Source organism: Pelobates fuscus, chromosome 1 (assembly GCF_036172605.1).
Source record: "Pelobates fuscus isolate aPelFus1 chromosome 1, aPelFus1.pri, whole genome shotgun sequence".
Taxonomy (NCBI): Eukaryota; Metazoa; Chordata; class Amphibia; order Anura; family Pelobatidae; genus Pelobates; species Pelobates fuscus.
The window spans coordinates 219,087,384-219,107,737 of record NC_086317.1 but is presented as its reverse complement, the minus strand read 5'-3'; the positions used below and the strand labels follow the sequence as shown (position 1 = coordinate 219,107,737).

The following is a 20,354-nucleotide window of genomic DNA, read 5'->3' as shown; positions in this document are numbered from 1 at the left end:
TGGAGGGAGTGGTTTTGTTTTGCCCCTTATATTTGCTTAGTGTTTTCTACAGTTTATAAAGCGGCGATATACATTTCCTTTTTTTATTTCCAGTGGCAGACATTTTTATCAAATGGCCTCTTACTACACTTATAGTCACACCAGACCATTATATCAGATGCACCTTTGTTTTCTATGAAAAAAAGGATTGGTTATATTTAATTTCTTCAACATTGCTTTGGTTTTTATACATTTAATAAAAAGTCTTTTAGGCGCCACTCTTTTCGGAATATGTCGCAGTTATCTTTATATTCCAGCATAAGTGGACTATGGTCTGACCATGCTATATCCTGTAGCTCTACTCTTAACAAGATACAGCATTGACACATTGCCCAAGATAAGCTCGATTGAGTAGGAGTTGAATGTTCTAGAGTAGCGTGTATAATCCAAGTATGAAGGGGGGAGGAGAATAATCTTCATATGTCTAGTTGTGATTGCAAAACCTTTTACACAATCTGTTTTCCATTGTTTTCTTACTTATCCTGTAACTTTGGAGCTTTCCATCTTACTACGCAATTAAAACCAACCCTAACTTAATCTGCTCTATTTTTTTTATTGTGATAAATTTTATTGTGGATTTGGTGCACCAAATAAATCCACAACAAAATAGAGCAGAAAAAATACAGTAGATGCTGAATCCGTCCTGTGCTAATACAAGGAAGAACGGAGGGGTGTTTGACAGGGGAAGCCCTTTATGGTATAAAGGGGAGGGACTTTTAGTCTTATAGATGCTTGTCCCAATTAAGGAGGCACAACCCACCAGTACTGCCACCATATGCCAGAGAAGAAAAAAAAATGTTTGGGAACACCCAGTAGTTTAGCAGGTTAACCTTTCCAAAAGCTCAGTAAATCTGAAATGTATACGTTTTTGTACTCCACAAAATCTACCTGCAGAAAGAAACTACTGGGCGTTACCAAACCTACTCTTTTGTTCCAGTGAATTTCGTCTGGGCTTGGGCCCTCCCTGTTTTGGAGCACCCTAGTGGGAGTACTCCCTGATAAGTTGTGTGCACGGTACCATAGTAGTGACCCTTGTGTGTTTATGGGAATAAATCCAGAGACTTTAAATACCCTGAATGTGTTCGTAAATATATTTGTAATAACAGACAAATCAGATTGGTTTTTTTTAAGAATTTATTAAAAATAAAGTACTGGATGCTCATTCTCCTGCAAAAAGGAAAAATAAAAAAGTCACCAGAGTTTTACAGAATGCAAACAATACTGCCATTTACCACTTCTGACTAAAGTAAAGGCACCACAGTCTACAATAGAGGAAATAAAATAATGGGACATACATCTGACAGGGTCAAGGGAGAAGAGGGAGGCACATTTTTATGTGACTTGACCAACAGACAAGTATTTGTTCAGTCCTGGGCAGTTTTAGGCCTAAACACAGCGGTGATAACACCAAATACCACTGGATAAAACATGGTCAAAAAGGTACATCTCCAGATGCAGTGGAAGTACATTTTGGCCACAGCTGTTGTGACTGATCAACTTGGTTATTCTATATAGCACTCTAGATATAGCAACCAAATACCTGCTTTGGCCCAAGTTTATTGTTGTACAAAGATCTTAAGATCTCAAGTACTAATTTCTTTGCCAGAATTACTTAAGTATAGTGTTACACAGTTGAGTGTGTAATGCCCAATATTTGTTTTCTGCATGTTTCATCCTTCTACACTAAGAGTTGTAGACCAAATATTGTGCTAGACAGTTTTTTTTTTTTTTTAGACTAGGTTAAAATGCAACGGTTTGAGGTCACTAATTCTTTATTAGAACAAGCTCACACTTTTACAAACCAATAATTCAAATTCTGAAATCTATTCAGTTACTGTTCAGCATCTGCTTTCCAACAACACACCTTAAAGTATTCTTTCCACAGATGACTATTCCAAGAGCTTAGGCTGGATGACATTTCAATTTAAGCCTGCAACAAAAACATGTTTTAGTCAAAAAAAAATTTTTTTATCAATACACAAATAAAAGCTTGCAGGTTCTACACAATTGTACACCATTAATATACAGCAGTTTTAACCTTTGCATAGAGATTAATAAGACCCTATATAGTGGCTGATTTGTAAAAAGTGAAAAATGATGTTTACCAACTCACTACTTTCTGCCTATAGCGTACAGCAGGAAAGTTTCAGATGAAAAAGAGTTGGGCAAAATAGCAAACCCAATTTTCTTAAGGAAAATCTCAGTTACACATTAAGGAAACAGAGTGGCATCTTACTTGCCCACCTGAAAACCAGCGCCAAGCAAAGCTCCTGGCACTGATCATCGCCTCTCCAGTGTTATAGGGCCATGTACAGTTCACTCACAGGACTTTCATGGAGATGCATGTGATTCAACCAATGGTCAGCACAGAACATGTGCACGTTCCAGGTGGGTGAGAGGAAGCTGGAGTTTTTTTTATAATTAAAAAAAAAATAAAAAAAAAGTATGCCTGTAAAGGAAAGTGCTTATAGGGTGGGAAGGGGAAGCCATCAGGTGCTCTGCCTGCAAAGAGGAAGAGTTTTAAGTATGTTGCTAGTGTGTGCAAACAAAATATACACAGAATGGAGTCCAGAACACACACACACTAAAAAGCTCAGTTTTAGACAGCACTCTGCTCCATAAAACCTGAAGTACAAAATGTCAGTACTAGAATACCATGCAACCAATGATGGCACTTGAGGAACTTTCATTTTGAGCACCTTTCAGGTGAACTTACCTTAATGCAAAACTTGTCAAGCAGATGTCAACCAATACCAGTCTTTCTTACCTAAAGAATGACAAGAGAAAGTTATTATCCACAAAAACAAAGGGAATCTGCTGGAACAAAAAAATAAATGGGTAACTTGTCAAAACCGAAGCATTACAAAATCACTAGATAAGACAAAATATCAACCTTTCAGCATTAAAGTATAGAAAGCTCAAATTCCTTTATTACAAATACTGACCCAAAATTAAAGATTTCTCTAATGAAAGTCAAAGCCCATCCATGGGACTATTGCTATAATGCATTACATCAGGATTGATCTGTGACTACATATCAATGCCATTTAGCAGTTTTATAACAGTCAGAAGTGGCAGCACTTTAGGCCCAGCCTTGAAATAGTCAAATATTAACGTTTGAGGATCATTAGGTCTAATGTAGTCTCACAGTCAGTACTGCAACCCCAGCAGACAGGCTGCTTTAAAGGGCATTTAGTTATTGTATCCAGCTTTATTAAAAAGGACTAAAAAGTAGAAAATTAAACTGGAAACATCTTAACTAGCTTTAGGTTACAAGTAACAATTCAAGGAGTACAGCTGCCATGACTCCCATATGTTCAAACGGGAGAGCATGCTAAGGATGGAAACCGTTTACTAAAAATACTGCTCCACATGTTACACATCCTGTTATGAAATCCCAGAAGTAGAGAACTTTCCATTACACTCCCCCCACAAATCTGCTTAAAGCTACAGTCCAAATAGTGGATGTCTTCAACATAAGCAGAGACAGCCATTGTAAAGTAAAATTATTATTAATTTTTTTTTGTAAATAAAATGCTATAAGTCTACACCCACAAAATTGGAATGTGAATAAATTAGGTTTTTTATTAAAGGACTGAAACATTAATGCAGATTAATATATTCTGACAGCACTTCTGTAGTTTTAAATTGACAATTTTAAGATTAGTCCAAAGAGAATACAATGCAGCACTTTACCGTAATTTAATACAGGTTACCATGAAACATGTGAAACTCTACAGTGTGCCAAGTATAATACAAAGTATTTCACATGGCAATCGATTTAAGTCATGAGGCATTACCATGGATGAGAGTTCTCACAGATCAAGAAGTCAGTGCAAAAGTTGTATTTGCAATTTCCATTTTAATCACAACTAAAATGGCAAGCTACTATGGTAGCTCTACCAACTTTAGACAGTTTCCAGGTTAAAGCAATCAACTACTTTACATATGTTCAATAACTAGAGTATTTTTGGCAATAGCATTAAAACTCACATTTGAGCAACAATATTGAAAGATAGATTTTCTTCAAGTCGGCAAGGCATCCACAATTGGGTACCTGAACTTTATTCCTATGCAGATGTACTGAGACCATCATATAGATAGATATTCCCAAACTAATGAGTTGGGAAATACCAATTTAGTTACAAAATATAAAACTAGTTAAAGACTGCAACCCAACCCCTGGTACAGCCATCAGTGTGGCTGATAACATCCAGCACAAAAAAAAAAAAAAAAAAAAAACATATTCCAGGTTGGCAAACCAAGAAACTGCATTCAAAATAAATATTCGCTAAACAGATTGGTCAGAAGGCTTTATAATAAAAACAAAAAAATAAATCCACTGTTCTAGAAGAAAATCAAGCAATATAAGCTCCATTTTCTGATATGACCAATGCAAGCATAGGTATTTGTTGTGAGCAAAGGCTAAGCATCATTCAATATGTTTCCTTAAGGAACATTACTGCCATGTTACAATTAGAATGTACTTTGTACAAGTATAACAAAAAGCAGATATAATTGAATAAGGCAGAATTTCAAATATAAACCATTCTCCTTGAAGTTTAAAATCTTTTCAAGCTAGTATTTACTAAAATTGCCATTTCTAAAACGTGTTTAAGGTAATAAATGCAAAGATTTTGTCCACGATAAGCTAGAGGCATGTTGTATTATCTGTGCTTGAAAGTTCTTCTGCATTACAGGTCAAGGAAAAATAGTGTAACAAAGAGGCAGAAGCGAGTTTCAAGTAAGCTTGGAAAGTGTACAAATAAAAAAGTGAAAATTACTCATTTATCTATGAAAATAGACTGAGTCTGACAAAAACAACTTGAAAAGTAGGTCAGAAGTTTACAGTATTGCGGTTAAGTCTGCTTTCACTTTTAGCAGACTATATACACACAGCATGCAATATATATTTATAATGGCATGCTTGCCCAACACCCAGGACTGAGGTAAGCATTAAAGAAAGCTGGCTGTACCATTTGGCAATGTAACTTGCATTTAACAAACTGAAGTTACCATTGACTGTACGTAAATACAAATGTATATCCCACAGTTTTCTTTTAATCATACAGACAGGCTGTAAGCCGCATCCCTCCCTCCCCCCCCCCTCCCCCACACATACTTGTAGACAGGAGATCAGCAAGTGCCTTTCCAGCTGCTGTTGAAAACAACGGATGTCAGAGGCAAAATTGTCAACTGCAGCAGACTACAATCAACATGCTAATTAAATGGTATGGACCTAGTAAAATAACTTGAAAGGCAAGACAGTTTTCCTTCCGGAAGACGCAAGTGAACACAGAATGCAGCACTACATAGTACATTCTAATAATCCTTGCACACCACTGACATGATGTGACCTAATCTAATTTTTAAAGTCACACACCTGCCTTATGTTATAGGTAATATTTGAAAGGGTCCAATTCGAGGTACAGTGCAATACACTAGTTTATAACACATTAAAGCAAATAACAAGGATAAAAAATTGCAAAGGCATTACGGTACAAAGTTACACAGCAGTCAACAGCCTGCTGGGTAAGTGGTCGTCGCTTCTAAAATAGTTTTACATGAAAGAAAATACAAACATTTATCAAGTGCTGCATTGTATTCTACTCAACAGAAAGGTCATGTCAGAATAGCATTTCATATTATGTTAATGTAGAGTATTTTGGTACCTACCTGAACGCAGTCAGCAATGAGCATCTTCAAGCAAGCGGGGATTACTACATCCGGGATCCTACAGTCCAGTAGCACTATGTTCCTCAAAGTTATGCACTGCAGAAAATACTTGCTACAGACGGCCACTAAGATTGTTAAAGTGCACTTGAAGTGGCTAAAGCTTCATTAAGAAATACAATATAATGCTTCCCAGGTCTCTTGCTGCCAGTGTAGACAGACTTCCAATAATTACACACCTCCATCTGGATTTACATTAAAAGCCTGCTAGGTCTCTTTGTAAAAAAAAGTAAAATTAGTCTTAAATGTAACCTAAATTGCAGAACCTGCTCATATATGCAGGAACAAAGCAACTGTATAGCAGTAAAATTTAATACAGCAAGCTACAGGCAGTGCCAATGTTTGTGTAGCCAAAGGGCACCAGAATGTATTATACCACCATACTACATTGCTTCAGGAAACAACTTCATGTTACAAGGCTTTTTTAATGTAACTAGCTCACATGCAGGATTTTAATAATTTTCCTATTTAGTCATTATACAATTTTTAAGATGCCATCTGGCAAGTTTTTAGTAATGCGTTAACTTATTTAAAACTGCATACAAATGAAATAATTTTAAATATGCAGATACATGTTCAAACCCGAAGGGCAGAACAAGAAAAAAAAAAAGAAAGAAAAAATATATATATAAAACTATGGATGGCTTAAAAGCAGTTTATAAAATGGCTGGTGATGCAACTTACACAGAAAAACCCAAAAATTTTTAGACCACCAAGAAAATATAATGTAGGGTGTATAAGTTGTGTTGACAGGGACTGATAGTCGAGTCAGCCTTTTAGGCAACGCATTAAGACAAAAAAAAAAAATAGAAACCGATGAGGGCACCCATCAACGACCTTTTGTGTGCACACTGGACTGCATAGTTTTAGGTTTTGCAAGTCACATCATGCATGCTGGTGAATTTTTGAACCACACAGACTACACTATAGAGCAGAGAACATTGGTAGTTTTTCTAGCACATTGGTAAGCCAAGTCAACTGCAAATTTAAGTCAGAGCTTTTTTCTCCAATACAGCCATGTTGTCTTGAAGTCTACAACTTCTTGTCAGTTTACATTATAGATTTCCTTTGAAAAGGAAATTTTACAGACACCAAGTTAATTGCAGGTGACATTTAGCAAGAAGAGAAACATTTTGGGGTCTCCCACTCAGTACTTTGCCATTTTAACATGTATTCTTTAATTCTATTTATAGTTAGCCAAAATACAGTTCAGTGAACAGCTCATGTGCATTAACAGAATTGCAAAGAAAATTTGCATAGCAGCCACATTGAAAAAGGTACTACACTGAATAAAATGGAGAATTGGGACTTTAGTAAGCACACTTAATGTCCCATGAACAAAATAACTGTTGAAAAGGATAATTCACTATAGAGTTAATACCAAATCTACTTGTAGTTCAGAGTTTATTTAAGCAGTTTGTAGTAATGCAGAATTAACCTATATTACAGAGGCTACATAGATTGTGGTATAAAGAGTTCTTGGCACTTCGCCATCATTAGTTATAACAACTCTGCAACATACCACAATGTATCTTCAGCTATGTGCAAAGCACTGAATGACTAGCAAAAATAATAAGAGCCTTTATATTTTGTTACACATACACAATTTAACACCAGTTTGTCTTAGCAACATAAGAAATTCAGGCAGCTTAAAAGCTATGCATTAACTTAAAGAATAAAATGTACTGCCTTAGGTTTTTTTTTTTTTTTAAATACAGCCTTTATAAAAATGTTAACTTTACAGTATTCAAGACCCCCTTTCAGCTCCCTATATGCAGCTTGACTTGGCTGAACTCAGCCATCAAGATACATAGCAGAGGAATTCAACACTTAAATAGTGCTAGCAGGAAGAGAAGCCCGAGACTATTGTAGCAAGTTTACAAAAATTTTGGCATAAAAAAAGCCACGTATAGAATTTCAGTTATTTCCAGTAGATTAGTGGTTTGAAGTGGTATTGCATAAATCAAGTGTTCTTCCAACATTACACCTAGTTAGAAATTAAATCCAAAGGGGTACACAAAGAAACACCTACCACTTGTGCTAAAATAAATTCTTTAATAACCATAATTGTTTCGTAGAGCAGTTATAGGAGGTTAGTGAAACATTTCAGGCGGTGTAGGATTAAAAAAAAAATAACATTTAATTGGAAACACTTATTGCCTGAACTTTAGTAATTTATTTTAAAAATCCACTAGAAGTGCATCCGTATGCAGAAATATAAAAAAAATTGGTGCAATTGTCAAATAAAAAAAAATAAAACACTGCACACCTTTTGCCTTCGCTACAGCGATCCATTATTTGGCATCAGCAATATCAACATCTTTACAGAGTTGATACAAGCACAAGAGATACTAAAGTAGTTTTGCATTTAAAAGAATCATTTACAACCAGTACTAGATAATGTGTGTAGTATAGAAATGGTTATTGAAAGTATTAAAACGTCATTAGAATTTGTCATGAATATAACCAACATGCAATCATGCTGATCACAAGCAGGAAGAAGGGAACCACCACACAAATCCAGGAAGTGTTAACACGACTGTCAGACTTCTGTGAAAGTGCATGACAATTTTTAAATCTTTAAATTGAGCAAGCAAGATTTTAGGTTTTAAAGAAATTAAGAATAATCTGTAGACAGCAGAACAGGTGTAATTTTGTAATACATTTTAAATAGTCCCCTTTAGCTAGCAGCAAATGGAGTAGAACACTTTGTTTATGCAATAATCCCCTATGCAATCATTTACCTCTTCCATAATTGTAACAGCCAAGTAGTTTCATACACAACTAAACACCCATCCCAACAAAAATAAATTCACATTAAGTTTTGTTATTTTATTTATAAGATAAGCAATACAACCCATTACAAAGACAGTTCATGGAGCTTCCATTATACGCAAAAAAAAAAAAAAAAAAAAAAGCTCAATTATGAGTGCCAGGTTGCACACAATGTATTTCAACGTGGATCTTGGCCCTGACAACTCAGTACTAGGTCAATATTTCCAAAAGTAGAACCACATTTGGCGGGAATTTTACACTGGAGTAAAACAAACTTTGTTAGGCCACCATCTTCACAATATCAGCAAACATCTAACGCTTTACTTTGGCTGCACATACAAGTTTATAAATATATATGGGTGTAGCTGCCCAACTGAGAGCTTGCAACTGACATCAGTACAGTGAGGCAAATCATAATGGGATCTTGCCAAACAAATGGCAACCACAGTTATCTGCAGATTAAGTCGTCATCCCCTCCCAGTACACTATTCAGTAACTACAGCATCTAGTTTCCCCTCCCAGTCCCAAAATATATATAAAAAAACAAAACAAAAAAAGTTTAACTTTCACTGCCATAAAATAAGGAGCAGGTTTTATTAGGTTTGTGAGACATTAACAAACCTGCAATACTACACTAACCAGATTGACAAGTTTAGAGACAAACAACTGAGCATCCATATTAAAAAAAAAAACTACTAAAACAAAAGTAAAAAAAAGTTACATAAAGGGAATATTTGCAGTTTATACTCAAGGTACTTTTAGTCTAAAATCTGGGCTTTTTGTTTGGACCTTCATAGTCCTCCCTAGCCCTCCCATATCCAGCTGCAGCAGCAACTGCAGCAGCAGCAGCGGGCACTGATCCAATCCCTCTGGAAGCTTGGGTATTAGGTGTCCCTGCATTTCCCTGGACAAAGCGCTCATTGCGCTATAGGAACACAAATTCAGTTCATTACAGAAGAAGATTTCCGTGTGTGTATAGTGTGTGTTTGTTTTTTTAGAAGGGTCCCGCAGTCATGGTTCGTCGATACAATCACCAATGAGCCGATCCACAGGTACCAGGAACATAGAAAGGAAAAAAGGGTAATTTTCAAATTAGTTAAGTATCACACAAGCCACTTGATATGATCCCACACTTGAATAAAGGATGTCTATTGCCACGAACAGACCTCCTGCTGTGTTTTAGAGAAGTGCAGGTAGAAAAATTTGATTTACAAAGTTTTGAGATAGTTGTTTCAAATAAAATAAAAATATATATATATATTACAAAAAAAAAAACATTAAACCTGAATTTCTACTTTAAAACTTACAAAAGCAAGAAAGTATTCAGTGATACATTTCTGCTTAAACCTATTTAAGCCTTTATAGCACTAAACCCAGCAAGGATGAATAAATAGGGTGTTCATGGCCCTGTGAGTTAATCAATGCACAAGATCTATACATAACCATGGCCCTGCATATTGTGTCCAATCTAGAAAGAGACATGTCCCTAAACTCAGATTTAACAGTACAGTTATAGCCTTCATCACAAAAAAGAAAGCCATGCTAAGTCGTCCCCCCAATACAGCAGGTAAGTGTGCAAAGACCATATGGACTCCAGTCCTGCTCTTGTCATAAAGCCAAGATGCAGAGGGGAGGAGATAAAAAACCAAAACATGACTATATATTTTTCCTGGCAAGATGATATCAATGTAACCGCACATGAACTGGCTCTTAACATACTTGCCCAGTGGCTGCTAAACTACTAAATTTTTGCAACTCCATATTTTGGCTGACTTTTGGCATCAAACTCACCCCAATCAGCAGCATTTAAAATTGTGGTGCGGTGACACCATTTGCTCAACCAAATATGGTGAGGGTGGCAATTACTTTTTGGGAAATTCTTTTAGACAAACTATCAAAGAATATTTTACAAGACTAAAGAAACTGAAAATAAGCATAAGCATTAGCAGAAGTATGTTGGAGATCCTTCTGATTAAAAGTGTTTTAAAATCCACTATTTAGTAGATCTAGCAAAAAAAAAAAAAAACACAACCCACACCGTCCACACATTTTTATGGGCCAGTATATGGAGGGATGGGTGAGACATCCTCCACATTTTCAAAAAGTTGATGACTTCGCAGGCTGTCCCCCCTTTCCCTGACAGTTTGTCAGGGAATTAACCAGAGGCTTTTCAATGCACTGAAGTACAGCTCACTGAGGAAGGAATGCAGATGGTGCTGTAGGCCTTTAAAGGCCTGCCCCTTTCATTAGCTTTTGAGAAGGAGGAAATCCATCCTTCCGGGCAGAGGGACATTCAGGGGGGAATTTCTACCCTCAACTATAAGAGTCCAGATTTCTACATTTTAGAAATGCTGATCAAAACAAATTCCTGGCAAGACACTTTAGCAAGCTGAAGTGTTCCTTTAATTATGTATAATATTTTCTGAAATGGAAGAATGAAGTTATGATTGTTAAATCATGTAGTCTTAATTCAGATTTCCAAAAAGGAGTTTCTACTTTAGGCCCTTAAAAGTCTATTTAAATACCAGTTGGGTGCTTGGTGCTTTCAGCCAGTCAGAATACAGTTTTGCGTTCCAGCCATTATCCATTAGACAGGTTTACGATTTCTTGCAGCAGTACCTTGAAGTTTCAAAGTACCTGTTTTGAACATGTTTTAGTGTGCTATGACACAAAATCAGAAGTATTACTGCCAAATTCAATCAAGAGGAATGTTTTAACATTTAACAAGCTAGCCCTTGTCTGACCACTTAAACACCTAATAAACTACATTCCAACCTGAGGAGGTCTCAAAGCACATCATGCTCAGTTTTCTATGAAAACCAATACAACATCCTCTGAAGTTTAGATACTACACCAGTTTGTGCCTTCATGAAGGCACAAGAAACTTAGGAGCTTTCTATGGCATATGCACAGGCTTAACAATAAGATCAAGAGGTCTGACTTTTTGTGGGAACATTTCAGCAGGGGTTTTTGACAATACATTTTCTGCAGTGAGGACTGAACAATCAATCCACATTGATGTTGCCTATTGAAGGGACACTTCAGATCCACAAAACACTTAAGTTTCCTGGAGTGCGCTTTTGGTCATTCTATGAAAGTGCAGATTTAAAGGAACACTATAGTCACCTAAATAAAGCAGTTTTATTGTATAGATCATTCCCCTGCAATTTCACTGCCATTTAGGAGTTAAATCACTTTGTTTCTGTTTATGCAGCCCTAGCCACACCTCCCCTGGCTATGATTGACAGAGCCTGCATGAAAAAAAACTGGTTTCACTTTCAAACAGATGTAATTTACCTTAAATAATTGTATCTCAATCTCTAAATTGAACTTTAATTACATACAAGAGGCTCTTGCAGGGTCTAGCTAGCTATTAACATAGCAGGGGATAAGAAAGTCTTAAACAGAACTTGCAATAAAGAAAGCCTAAATAGGGCTCTCTTTACAGGAAATGTTTATGGAAGGCTGTGCAAGTCACATGCAGGGAGGTGTGACTAGGGTTCATAAACAAGGATTTAACTCCTAAATGGCAGAGGATTGAGCAGTGAGGCTACCAAACGGAACTGCTAGTACTATTAGATGCTTCCTTACTATATAAACTTATACCCATCTGTATGTTTTGAACACTGAGGCAATATATATATATATATATATATATATATATATATATCTTTCAATAGACCCATGCTACTCAACACTTGTTGAATTGTTCGTATTTTGTGCTTAGAAGCAGTTAGTTTAATCCATAGCGCATGTCACTTCAAAATGTTTTAAGAATTTGTGGAGGGGCTTCATAAAATACTTTAGCTGGTCGTTTAGCTCAGTGGAGTTAAACTCCAAGAAGCAGGCCTAGGGCATTGCTTTGCAAAGACAATTTGCAGCTTTGCAATGAGCTGCAATGAGACATCCAATTAGAAGAATGGGCAGAGTTAGAAGTGAAGGGCTTTCAAAGGTTGCAGACAAGAGATCTGCAGCTTTTGTAACCAGTTTCTAGATATCCGAAACTGAGGGAGTGATACAAGTTATATGAATGCATTTTTAAATTTAGGCAGCACAGCATGCCTTTATGGAATATTTCAATTTGAACTGCATATAAATATCCAATGCAAATTGGCTTTGAGATGCCCTCAAGTGGCAGAGCACAATACTACATTCCTGATTGTGTCACAGTTGGTCAGATTTTAGTGCTAGCATCATTGGGATATTAAAACATTCAGTATGAGGAGTTGCTTATAATAAATCTGACATTTAAAATAAAAAAAAAAAGTCTGCACAGCCATTTTGTAGCAAGATTTAAAAACATTTGACCAGTGTGCTTAAATTAAACTGGCACAGTTGCTCTTGTAAATAAAGGGACTAAAACATACAGGCTGCAAACTCCTCTGGTAGAGCTTACCAGAAGTCTCATGAACAAAGGTTTGCCACAAAGTACAAGTTGAAAGAACTCCTGGAGTCTCCCAAAATTAAGAACTTTCATTAAAAACAAGAAACACCTATGAAATACAAACTTGGAGGTTCGTATTAGTACTCCATTATGGAAATTAGCGCAGGAAGTCTATTAAAAGTAAATTATCTGCAATTTGCAGATTTTTACTCAATTACATGTTGCACAGTTTAATATGCATCTGATCATTTCTCTCTCCAATAAAAAAAAAATAAAAAGATACACTAGATCACAATACTCAAGTTTGCTCCTGTTAATTCACCAGTACTGAATTGTGCCAAATAGTTGTGTGCAACACAATGTTCACACAGGGCTTAAATCATAAATGTATTACTCAAGTATATTAAGTCAAGTATATTAGACTACCAAGCCACAGCAGGATACATTACCATGTCTGATGCAATCATGGATGCACCAATAGCAGCTTGAGCCACCCCAGGGCTGCCCTCATAGCCCATGCTAGCCGCAGCTAACTGGGGATACTTTTGGCTTGAAGAACTATATGGATCTAAAAAGAGTAAATTAAAGTTTTAGAACATCAGAAGCAGTTTCAAAAGTAAAAATAAAAAAATATATATAGATATAAAATCAAAGTTTTACATTACCTGCCATGGACATTGCATTCGCTCCCATGCGCATATCTCGTTCCCTCTAAAAAGCAGACAGTCACGGTTACAAGAGAATTCCTAGGTCAATACATTAAACACAATATAAGAAAGGGGTTCTTACGGGGTCCATGTAACTCATACGATAACTATCATCTCTCTGGCGCATCATTTGTTCTTCCATGTCTCGCTGGCGGAGCAACAATTCTTCTTCACGTCTGCGACGATCCTCGTCCTGTCTGCTTACAGAGTAACATGCATTAACTCTACGAAGTACAAAAAGGTCATTGCCCTTATAAGAGCCATGGTCAAACCAAAAACAATTTTAAAATCAATAACACGGTTTATGCAAAACAGGGGATTTTTTTTGTAATTACAAGAGTCCACGTACCTCAGCTGCATTTCTTTGCGTTTTTGCATTTCTTGGTTATGAATCTCTTCCATACGTCTCAGCTCTTCCTGACGCCTCATTAGATCTACAGAAACATTGGTAAATAAGCTATACATAAATAGACACCATAGGCATACATGCCAACATGTTTGCAAACAATCAACCTTTCTTTTAGATGTTGTGCAGAATCCCGACTACGTTGAAGTCTAGATTGTATTCTTACTCTTTGAATGCAACATTTTTGTTCATGTGCACACTACAAGCATGTCTACTAGATTTCCTTTTTGATCATAAATTTATCATGTTTTGCACAGCCCATTTGTCAATAGCCCCGAAACATATCCAAACAGGAGAATCTGACTAGTATCCTTTCGCAATCCAGTTATCTGTAGTTATTGCAATCTTAAAAATAAGTTTAACAGACAGTCTTCCTATGAATTTTTTTTACCACTATTTTCTTGCTTGTCCAAATTGGCCAACTATAGCAGAATTTTCTATAATATTGCCCTATTCTCTCCATTCTGGCACTAGCTGCTCCAAAGTAGTAACCTCTTGGCAGATCAAGAAGTCATATGAAGATCATGACCCAGTTTAACATAATCTAATCAAACTAAGTGAAGTACAAAAGGATATTCTTTTGACAAGTGCCCAAAGATTAATTGAAGGGTCAGAAAAACGAGATGAACAAAACATTTACCAAAAAAACAGAACCATAACTGAAGAATCTGAAAGATCTGAGGAAGGAAACATTACACTACAATGGCAGATGAGGTTAAAAAAAAATATAAATAAAACCTGAAGAATCTCAAAACTAACCTTGACGCAGCAAGTTTGCTTGGTGCTCATGGTAAGCATCTTCCATCTCACTTTCAAGTTTCTCTCTTGCTTCTTTCATGTTTTTCTCTACTTGTTGCCTTTGCTGCTTCTCCATCTCATCAAGTGACTTCCAACGCTTTGAATATTCAAACTCAAAAGAACCATGCTGAGCAAATCTAGGCGGGATCTCCCTCTCTCTGGAGCAAAACACAAGACCATGTAAAATAAGAGGCTGAAACAATATATATGGTACAATGTATTACAGAATAGCAACTATGTTCAGCAACTTACTTTTGATACATGTGATTCTTTTGAGCAAGCTTCTCAGAAAGCCCATCTTCAGCATCAAACTGTTCAAGAGGTTCTACAATAACCGGCATTGGAGTTCTATAAATTAAGTGTAGAGATTTGATTATTTTTTTTAAATGAAGTATTGATTTATAGTGTTAAGTCATCACAGTCCAGTTTACAGACTTCATTCTGTATACCATAACTTGCATACCACTTGTATTATAATGAGGACATGAACTTACGTTGTTAGAAGGAAGACACCTTCATTACATCTTTCAAATGCTTTTCTGGCAGCTGGCTTTGCAGCAAATTCAACTATTCCTTTGCCTGTTGATCTTCCTCGGTCATCCACAATAACAATAGCCCTTTCAACTGGACCAAATTGACTAAAGGCTTCTTCTAAGAGTTCATTTGACACAAATTGTGATAAGTTGCGTACAGAGAGAGCAGCAGAGTGTGTTGCAAATCTGACACGCAACTGTCTGCCCCTCATGGGGTAATCATCAAGTTCTGCTTTTGCAATTTCAGAAAGTGCCCTTGATTCCTGTGGGGGAAATAAAGAGATTAGCATGTTCTCGTTACATATACAGCCACCAGTTTTAAATAAACCAAATGCTTCAATGTCACATATTCAAAATATTTAGCCAGATACATTTTTATTTACATAGTCTGGAGAGGAGGATAGCAATTCTCCATCCTAATCTGATTTTTTTTGCACACCAAGTGCATGTAGGGCTCGATGCTTCTGATAGAAGTTTAAAACAAATGTGTTACAATTAGAAGAGGTTGTCTGGCTGAAAGTAGTATGTGTCCAGCATGTGCTGTAGGTTCAATAATGCTTTGACAATGAGAGATAGCAACAACCATTAAGTATCTGCACTATGAAAGGCACATTTCTGCAAGCATTTTACTTTCCAAGAGAAATAATGGGAGAGAAAGAATTGGGGATATGCTGCAGAGCTATATAGGAGACTTTAGTTTTCTTTTGCATATTTATATTTTCCCTGGAGCACACCATAAACCCGTTCAAAATTACAATTACACACATTACTGACAATAAATGCATGCAAGAGTCAGATGCACATGCAGAAATTTAAATGAAAACAAAAATAATGAAACCAAATAAAATAAAAAGTAGAATGTCACCAGAGCAAAGTCAGAAGACTCACCAGTTTGATAAAGCCAAAACCTTTGCTTTTGTTTATGAACACTTCTCCTGGTTCCCCATATTTGGCAAACAAATTCTTGAATTCCTCCTCCGTAATGTCTGCAGGTAGGTTACCAACAAACAGTCGGCAGCGCTGGGTGTAAGTCTTCTCTCCAGGTCTCCTTAGGAGAGACAGGGATGCCCGAATGCTCTGTGCAAGAGAAATATCACCTTCATAAATAATGTACATCATTGCAATTGGTCTTACAATATACAGAGGGACAGTCTGACCAATACAAACTGATTTAAAATCAAGTTGGAATTTAAATTACCAAGGGGGCACTGTGTGCAGTTTTGCTATGCCTGAATAATATAAATTTTTCAAGTCTTACATAAATCCACACCCTTGAAAGTGTTCTGTTTTCTACCAATAACAGATTAAATAACATAATTGAAGAGGGACAACCTAACAGCTGCCAAATATGTGATCGATATACACACACTAAAGTATTAATTGATCGAGGTCACACCTTACAAGCTAGGCCAATACAAATATAGGCCCGAGACGTCCATGTTAGGCGCATGTAGGGGGGGAGGGAAGTGGATACCGTCCCAAAATGGAGTCTAGACAAAGACAGCCACAGCCCCGGCAGCCATTTTAGGCACTTCCGGTAGACGCACGGTCGAACGGGGGGGGGGGGTTTACCAACAGTGTCCGCTCTCCATTTACCGGTCGCTTACCTCCTCGGTGGTCTTCTCGGTGTTCATGGGCTCCTCGTGTACCGGGGGCTCCTGGGAGAACCGTGACTGGCCGGAATACGGCCTCTTCTGACCGGCCTGATTGGGCCCCGACCTCTGCCTCTGCTGTTGTTGCTGTTGTGGTGGTGGTTGCTGGCTCTGCAGCGGTTTGCCCGGCGGGGAGGTCACTTTAGGCTGTTGCGGGGGCGGTTTCTGTTGCTGGGCGGCCGGCGCGGGCGGTTTCTGTTGCTGGGCGGCCGGCGGGGGCTGCTGGGCCGGTTTTTGCGGCTGCTGTTGGCCGGCGGGTTTCGGTTGTTGTGGTGGTTGCTGCTGTCCGGCGGGTTTCTGCTGCTGCGCGGCGGGGGTGGGGGGTTTGCTGTTGGCCGGTGGCTGCTGAGGGGTGCTCGCTGGCTTCTGCTGCGGAGACGGTGCCGGTTTTGCCTGCGGGGAGGCGGCAGGGGTCGGTGCCGGAGTCTGGGGCTTGGCTGCGGCCTGCTGGGTCGGCTTCGGGGTGTCCGGGGCCGGAGTTTGCTGCTGAGGAGGGACCTTCTGTGGCGGCGGCTGCTGGGGTTTCTGCTGCTGCGGTTGTTGTTGGTGCTGCTGCCTTTGTTGCGGAGGGGGCCCGCGGTTTTGCTCCATGTACCCTCCGTGCCCGCGGAAATTATGCATCCCCATCCCACGGCCTCCATTGCTACCGCGACGGTAAATGCTCATTCCTGCTCCTCCGCCGCCTCCACGGCTCCTGAATCTATCACGGGACATCGTGTAGGAGAAAATGGCGAGGCTTGCGATGCGTCAACACAAAATGGCGGCGAGAGAGAGAAAGTCTAAGAGAGGCTTTGTCCTTTTCTTAAATAGAACGAGTGGAAGTCACGCCTTCCTTCCTACCAGCCAATGAGGGGTAGCCGGTCTACAAACCCCGCCCCCAGCCCGCTCTCCTATTGGTGAATGAAAGAGAATAGCTTCCTGAATGCTCGTGTTCCTATTGTGCCCAACATTATGATTGATATGTACTTCGACCAATAGTATTCGCGATTGGAAGATTTGGAGGATAATGTGCGAGGAACATCTGGCGATTTAACGATTCTAGTCACACGATCTGATTAGAACGGTCACTTTAATTATATGTCGGTCTACATGTACATTAAACCTTACGTGTTTTTTTTATATATCTGATAGAATAGCTTCATTCAGGGGACATGTGCTGTAATTTATAAATAGTATTGCCCTTTGCAGAAATAGTCCTTTAAGTAATACCGTAGTTGGGGTGCAAGAACATCAATAAATAAGGTATTCGGTTCTGTAGTATTCCAGAATAAAGTTTTTCCTTTTGTATGACTTCCATATAACAAGAACTATATGAATTTTTTTTCTTGTGTATACTGCTTAATATTGTTTTTTATTTTGGTGTTGTACATCCGGGACATCAGAGAAATATCTCTAATGTTTATCTGACATGTATATCTTAAGGTTTTTCTTGATATATGTAGGCTGGGCAGAGTAGTACGTTCAGAATTTACTGAAAAAGGATGTAAAATTACCTTATGTTTAATGCATTTAAACAAACAAAAAAAAACCTTGGCCTGGCTTTATGATATTAATTTGCCACCTATACTTAATTCCATTTTCGCCACTAAATTTCCACCACTGGAAATACCTCCTGGTGGGGCTAATTTATAAAAACTTGGCTTCCTGAAATAGTTCAACCCCCACCATGTTCCCCTAGTCCTTCTTACCAAAACTGACAAATGCCTCCTCAATAAAAACATTTCCTGTGGACGTGAGCCTTGCTCAGTCTCACTAAACTTTTCCAATCAAAGCTTGAGGGAGGACTTAACTTACCCAATGCCAATCACTAACGCTATCAATTCAGGGTCAACTGACTGGGGAGAGTTTGCCTATGTGAAGTAGTGGGAGAAAGAGCTAGGCGATGGGTAGGAGGGAGCGGTTTGTGAATACATTTGGGAGGCCATCGGTAAAGTCTCTGTATGCATAGGCATGCAGGAACAAGCGGTTAAGATGGTAATGAGATGGTATACGACCCCAATTAAGCTATGCAGAAGGGGCAAAAGCATTAATGCCCTATGTTGGCAATTTTGTGATGCAAAAGGCACCTACCTCCACATGTGGTGGGACTGTACAAAACTGAAACCATTCTGGCAGAGTGTCCATGTCTTACTAGAGAAGATATTTAACAGACCATTTGGCCTGGGCCCCTGGGGTTTTTCTACTTGCTATGCCCGTTGATGGTTTACCTGCGAGGACCCAAAAATTGTTTAATAAAATAACATTAGCCACTAGGCAATCTTATGCTGCAAAATAGCTGAGTGACAAAGCTCATGGCATGTCAGAAGTCACACATAGAATTTAAGAGAACGATCTCATGCATAAACTAATGGCCATGTTACAAAATGCTACCAAGTCCTTTAAAAAGGACTGGGCTCCCTTGGTGGTATTGGAGGAACGGGGATTAGGCCGACTGTTAGAGGGTATGCAGTTGGGCATCACTAACTTTGGGTCATTGTTATTCTCGATCTCTGCGGTGTTGAAGGCTGGCTCTTCACAAGCACGGGGCATTGAATGGCCTCTGTTCATGTGTATTCAGACACTGTGGTCATTTTTGTTCTTTTTCTTTTTCATTTCTTTTTCATTTTCTTGATTTATTTTGGTTGTTATATGAAATGGTTATTGTTTCGCACACTTGTGATTATGAATTACGCTGATGCAGCCCTGGTAATGCCAAACTAGTGCAACCTATTCACTGTATCTGATTGCAATGTGGGGAAGTGGCCATGAGAAGCAACACTGTATGCCTGCCATGTTAATTGCTTATATATACACCGGGCAAAGCAGTGAAGTGGACAGAAATATTCCTCCAACCCCTCTACCTTAAAGGAACACTATAGGGTCAGGAACACAAACATGTATTCCTGACCCTATAGTGCAAAACCCACCATTAAAGTGGCTTGCCCCTCCTTACTCCTCTTAAATGCATGAAAAACTCACCTTATTGCGGGTCTGCCGGCACTGGCCTCACCCCCTTGGAGATATCAGAATTTGCGATTTTTAGCCAATGCATGGGGAAAGCATTGGATTGGCTAAATCGGCAAGGGGGTGGAGCCAAACACAGTTTTGGCTAATCAGCACCTCCTCATAGAGATGCATTGAAACAATGCATTTCTATGAGGAAAATTCAGCATCCCCATGCAGAGCGTGGAGACGCTGAACGGCAGTGCTGCCTACTGTGCAGCACTGAGCCAGGAGCACCTCCAGTGGCCATCTGAGGAGTGGCACTTGGAGGTGTCCCTAGGGGCAATGTAAACACTGCCTTTTCTCTGAAAAAGCAGTGTTTGCATGAAAATGCCTGTATATAAT

The 20,354-nt window shown here is 38.5% G+C and overlaps 1 protein-coding gene across 4 annotated transcripts; it reads right to left on the bottom strand.

The window, feature by feature from the left end:
* Nucleotides 1-1,163: 1,163 nt before the first annotated feature.
* SFPQ (splicing factor proline and glutamine rich) lies at nucleotides 1,164-17,827 on the bottom strand. 4 transcript variants are annotated; one of them, XR_010090886.1, is made up of 12 exons: nucleotides 16,983-17,827; nucleotides 16,264-16,452; nucleotides 15,337-15,638; nucleotides 15,095-15,190; nucleotides 14,804-15,000; nucleotides 13,988-14,072; nucleotides 13,721-13,862; nucleotides 13,597-13,642; nucleotides 13,381-13,499; nucleotides 2,756-2,806; nucleotides 1,904-1,969; nucleotides 1,164-1,206 (listed from the first exon to the last, which is right to left on the bottom strand). XR_010090886.1 is itself a non-coding variant. In XM_063454854.1 (11 exons), exons 1-10 carry the CDS (start codon nucleotides 17,739-17,741, stop codon nucleotides 2,783-2,785), a joined length of 1,959 nt encoding a protein of 652 aa, XP_063310924.1. In that variant the 5' UTR covers nucleotides 17,742-17,826; the 3' UTR covers nucleotides 1,324-1,969; nucleotides 2,756-2,782. The 4 variants fall into 4 exon arrangements, 3 of the variants coding, with proteins under 3 accessions (XP_063310924.1, XP_063310917.1, XP_063310921.1); XM_063454854.1 differs by lacking the exon at nucleotides 1,164-1,206 and having other exon boundaries at nucleotides 1,324-1,969; nucleotides 16,983-17,826; XM_063454847.1 differs by lacking the exons at nucleotides 1,164-1,206; nucleotides 1,904-1,969; nucleotides 2,756-2,806 and adding an exon at nucleotides 8,590-9,472 and having other exon boundaries at nucleotides 16,983-17,826.
* Between the last annotated feature and the right edge of the window lie 2,527 nt (nucleotides 17,828-20,354).

Coding starts and splice junctions, on each gene's coding strand:
- SFPQ (XM_063454847.1), bottom strand. CDS start 17,741: ATGTCCCGTGATAGATTCAGGAGCCGTGGAGGCGGCGGAGGAGCAGGA. Junction 15,191..15,336: donor GGTGTCTTCCTTCTAACAAC/GTAAGTTCATGT, acceptor CTTAATTTATAG/AACTCCAATGCCGGTTATTG. Junction 14,073..14,803: donor AGCAAACTTGCTGCGTCAAG/GTTAGTTTTGAG, acceptor ATGTTTCTGTAG/ATCTAATGAGGCGTCAGGAA.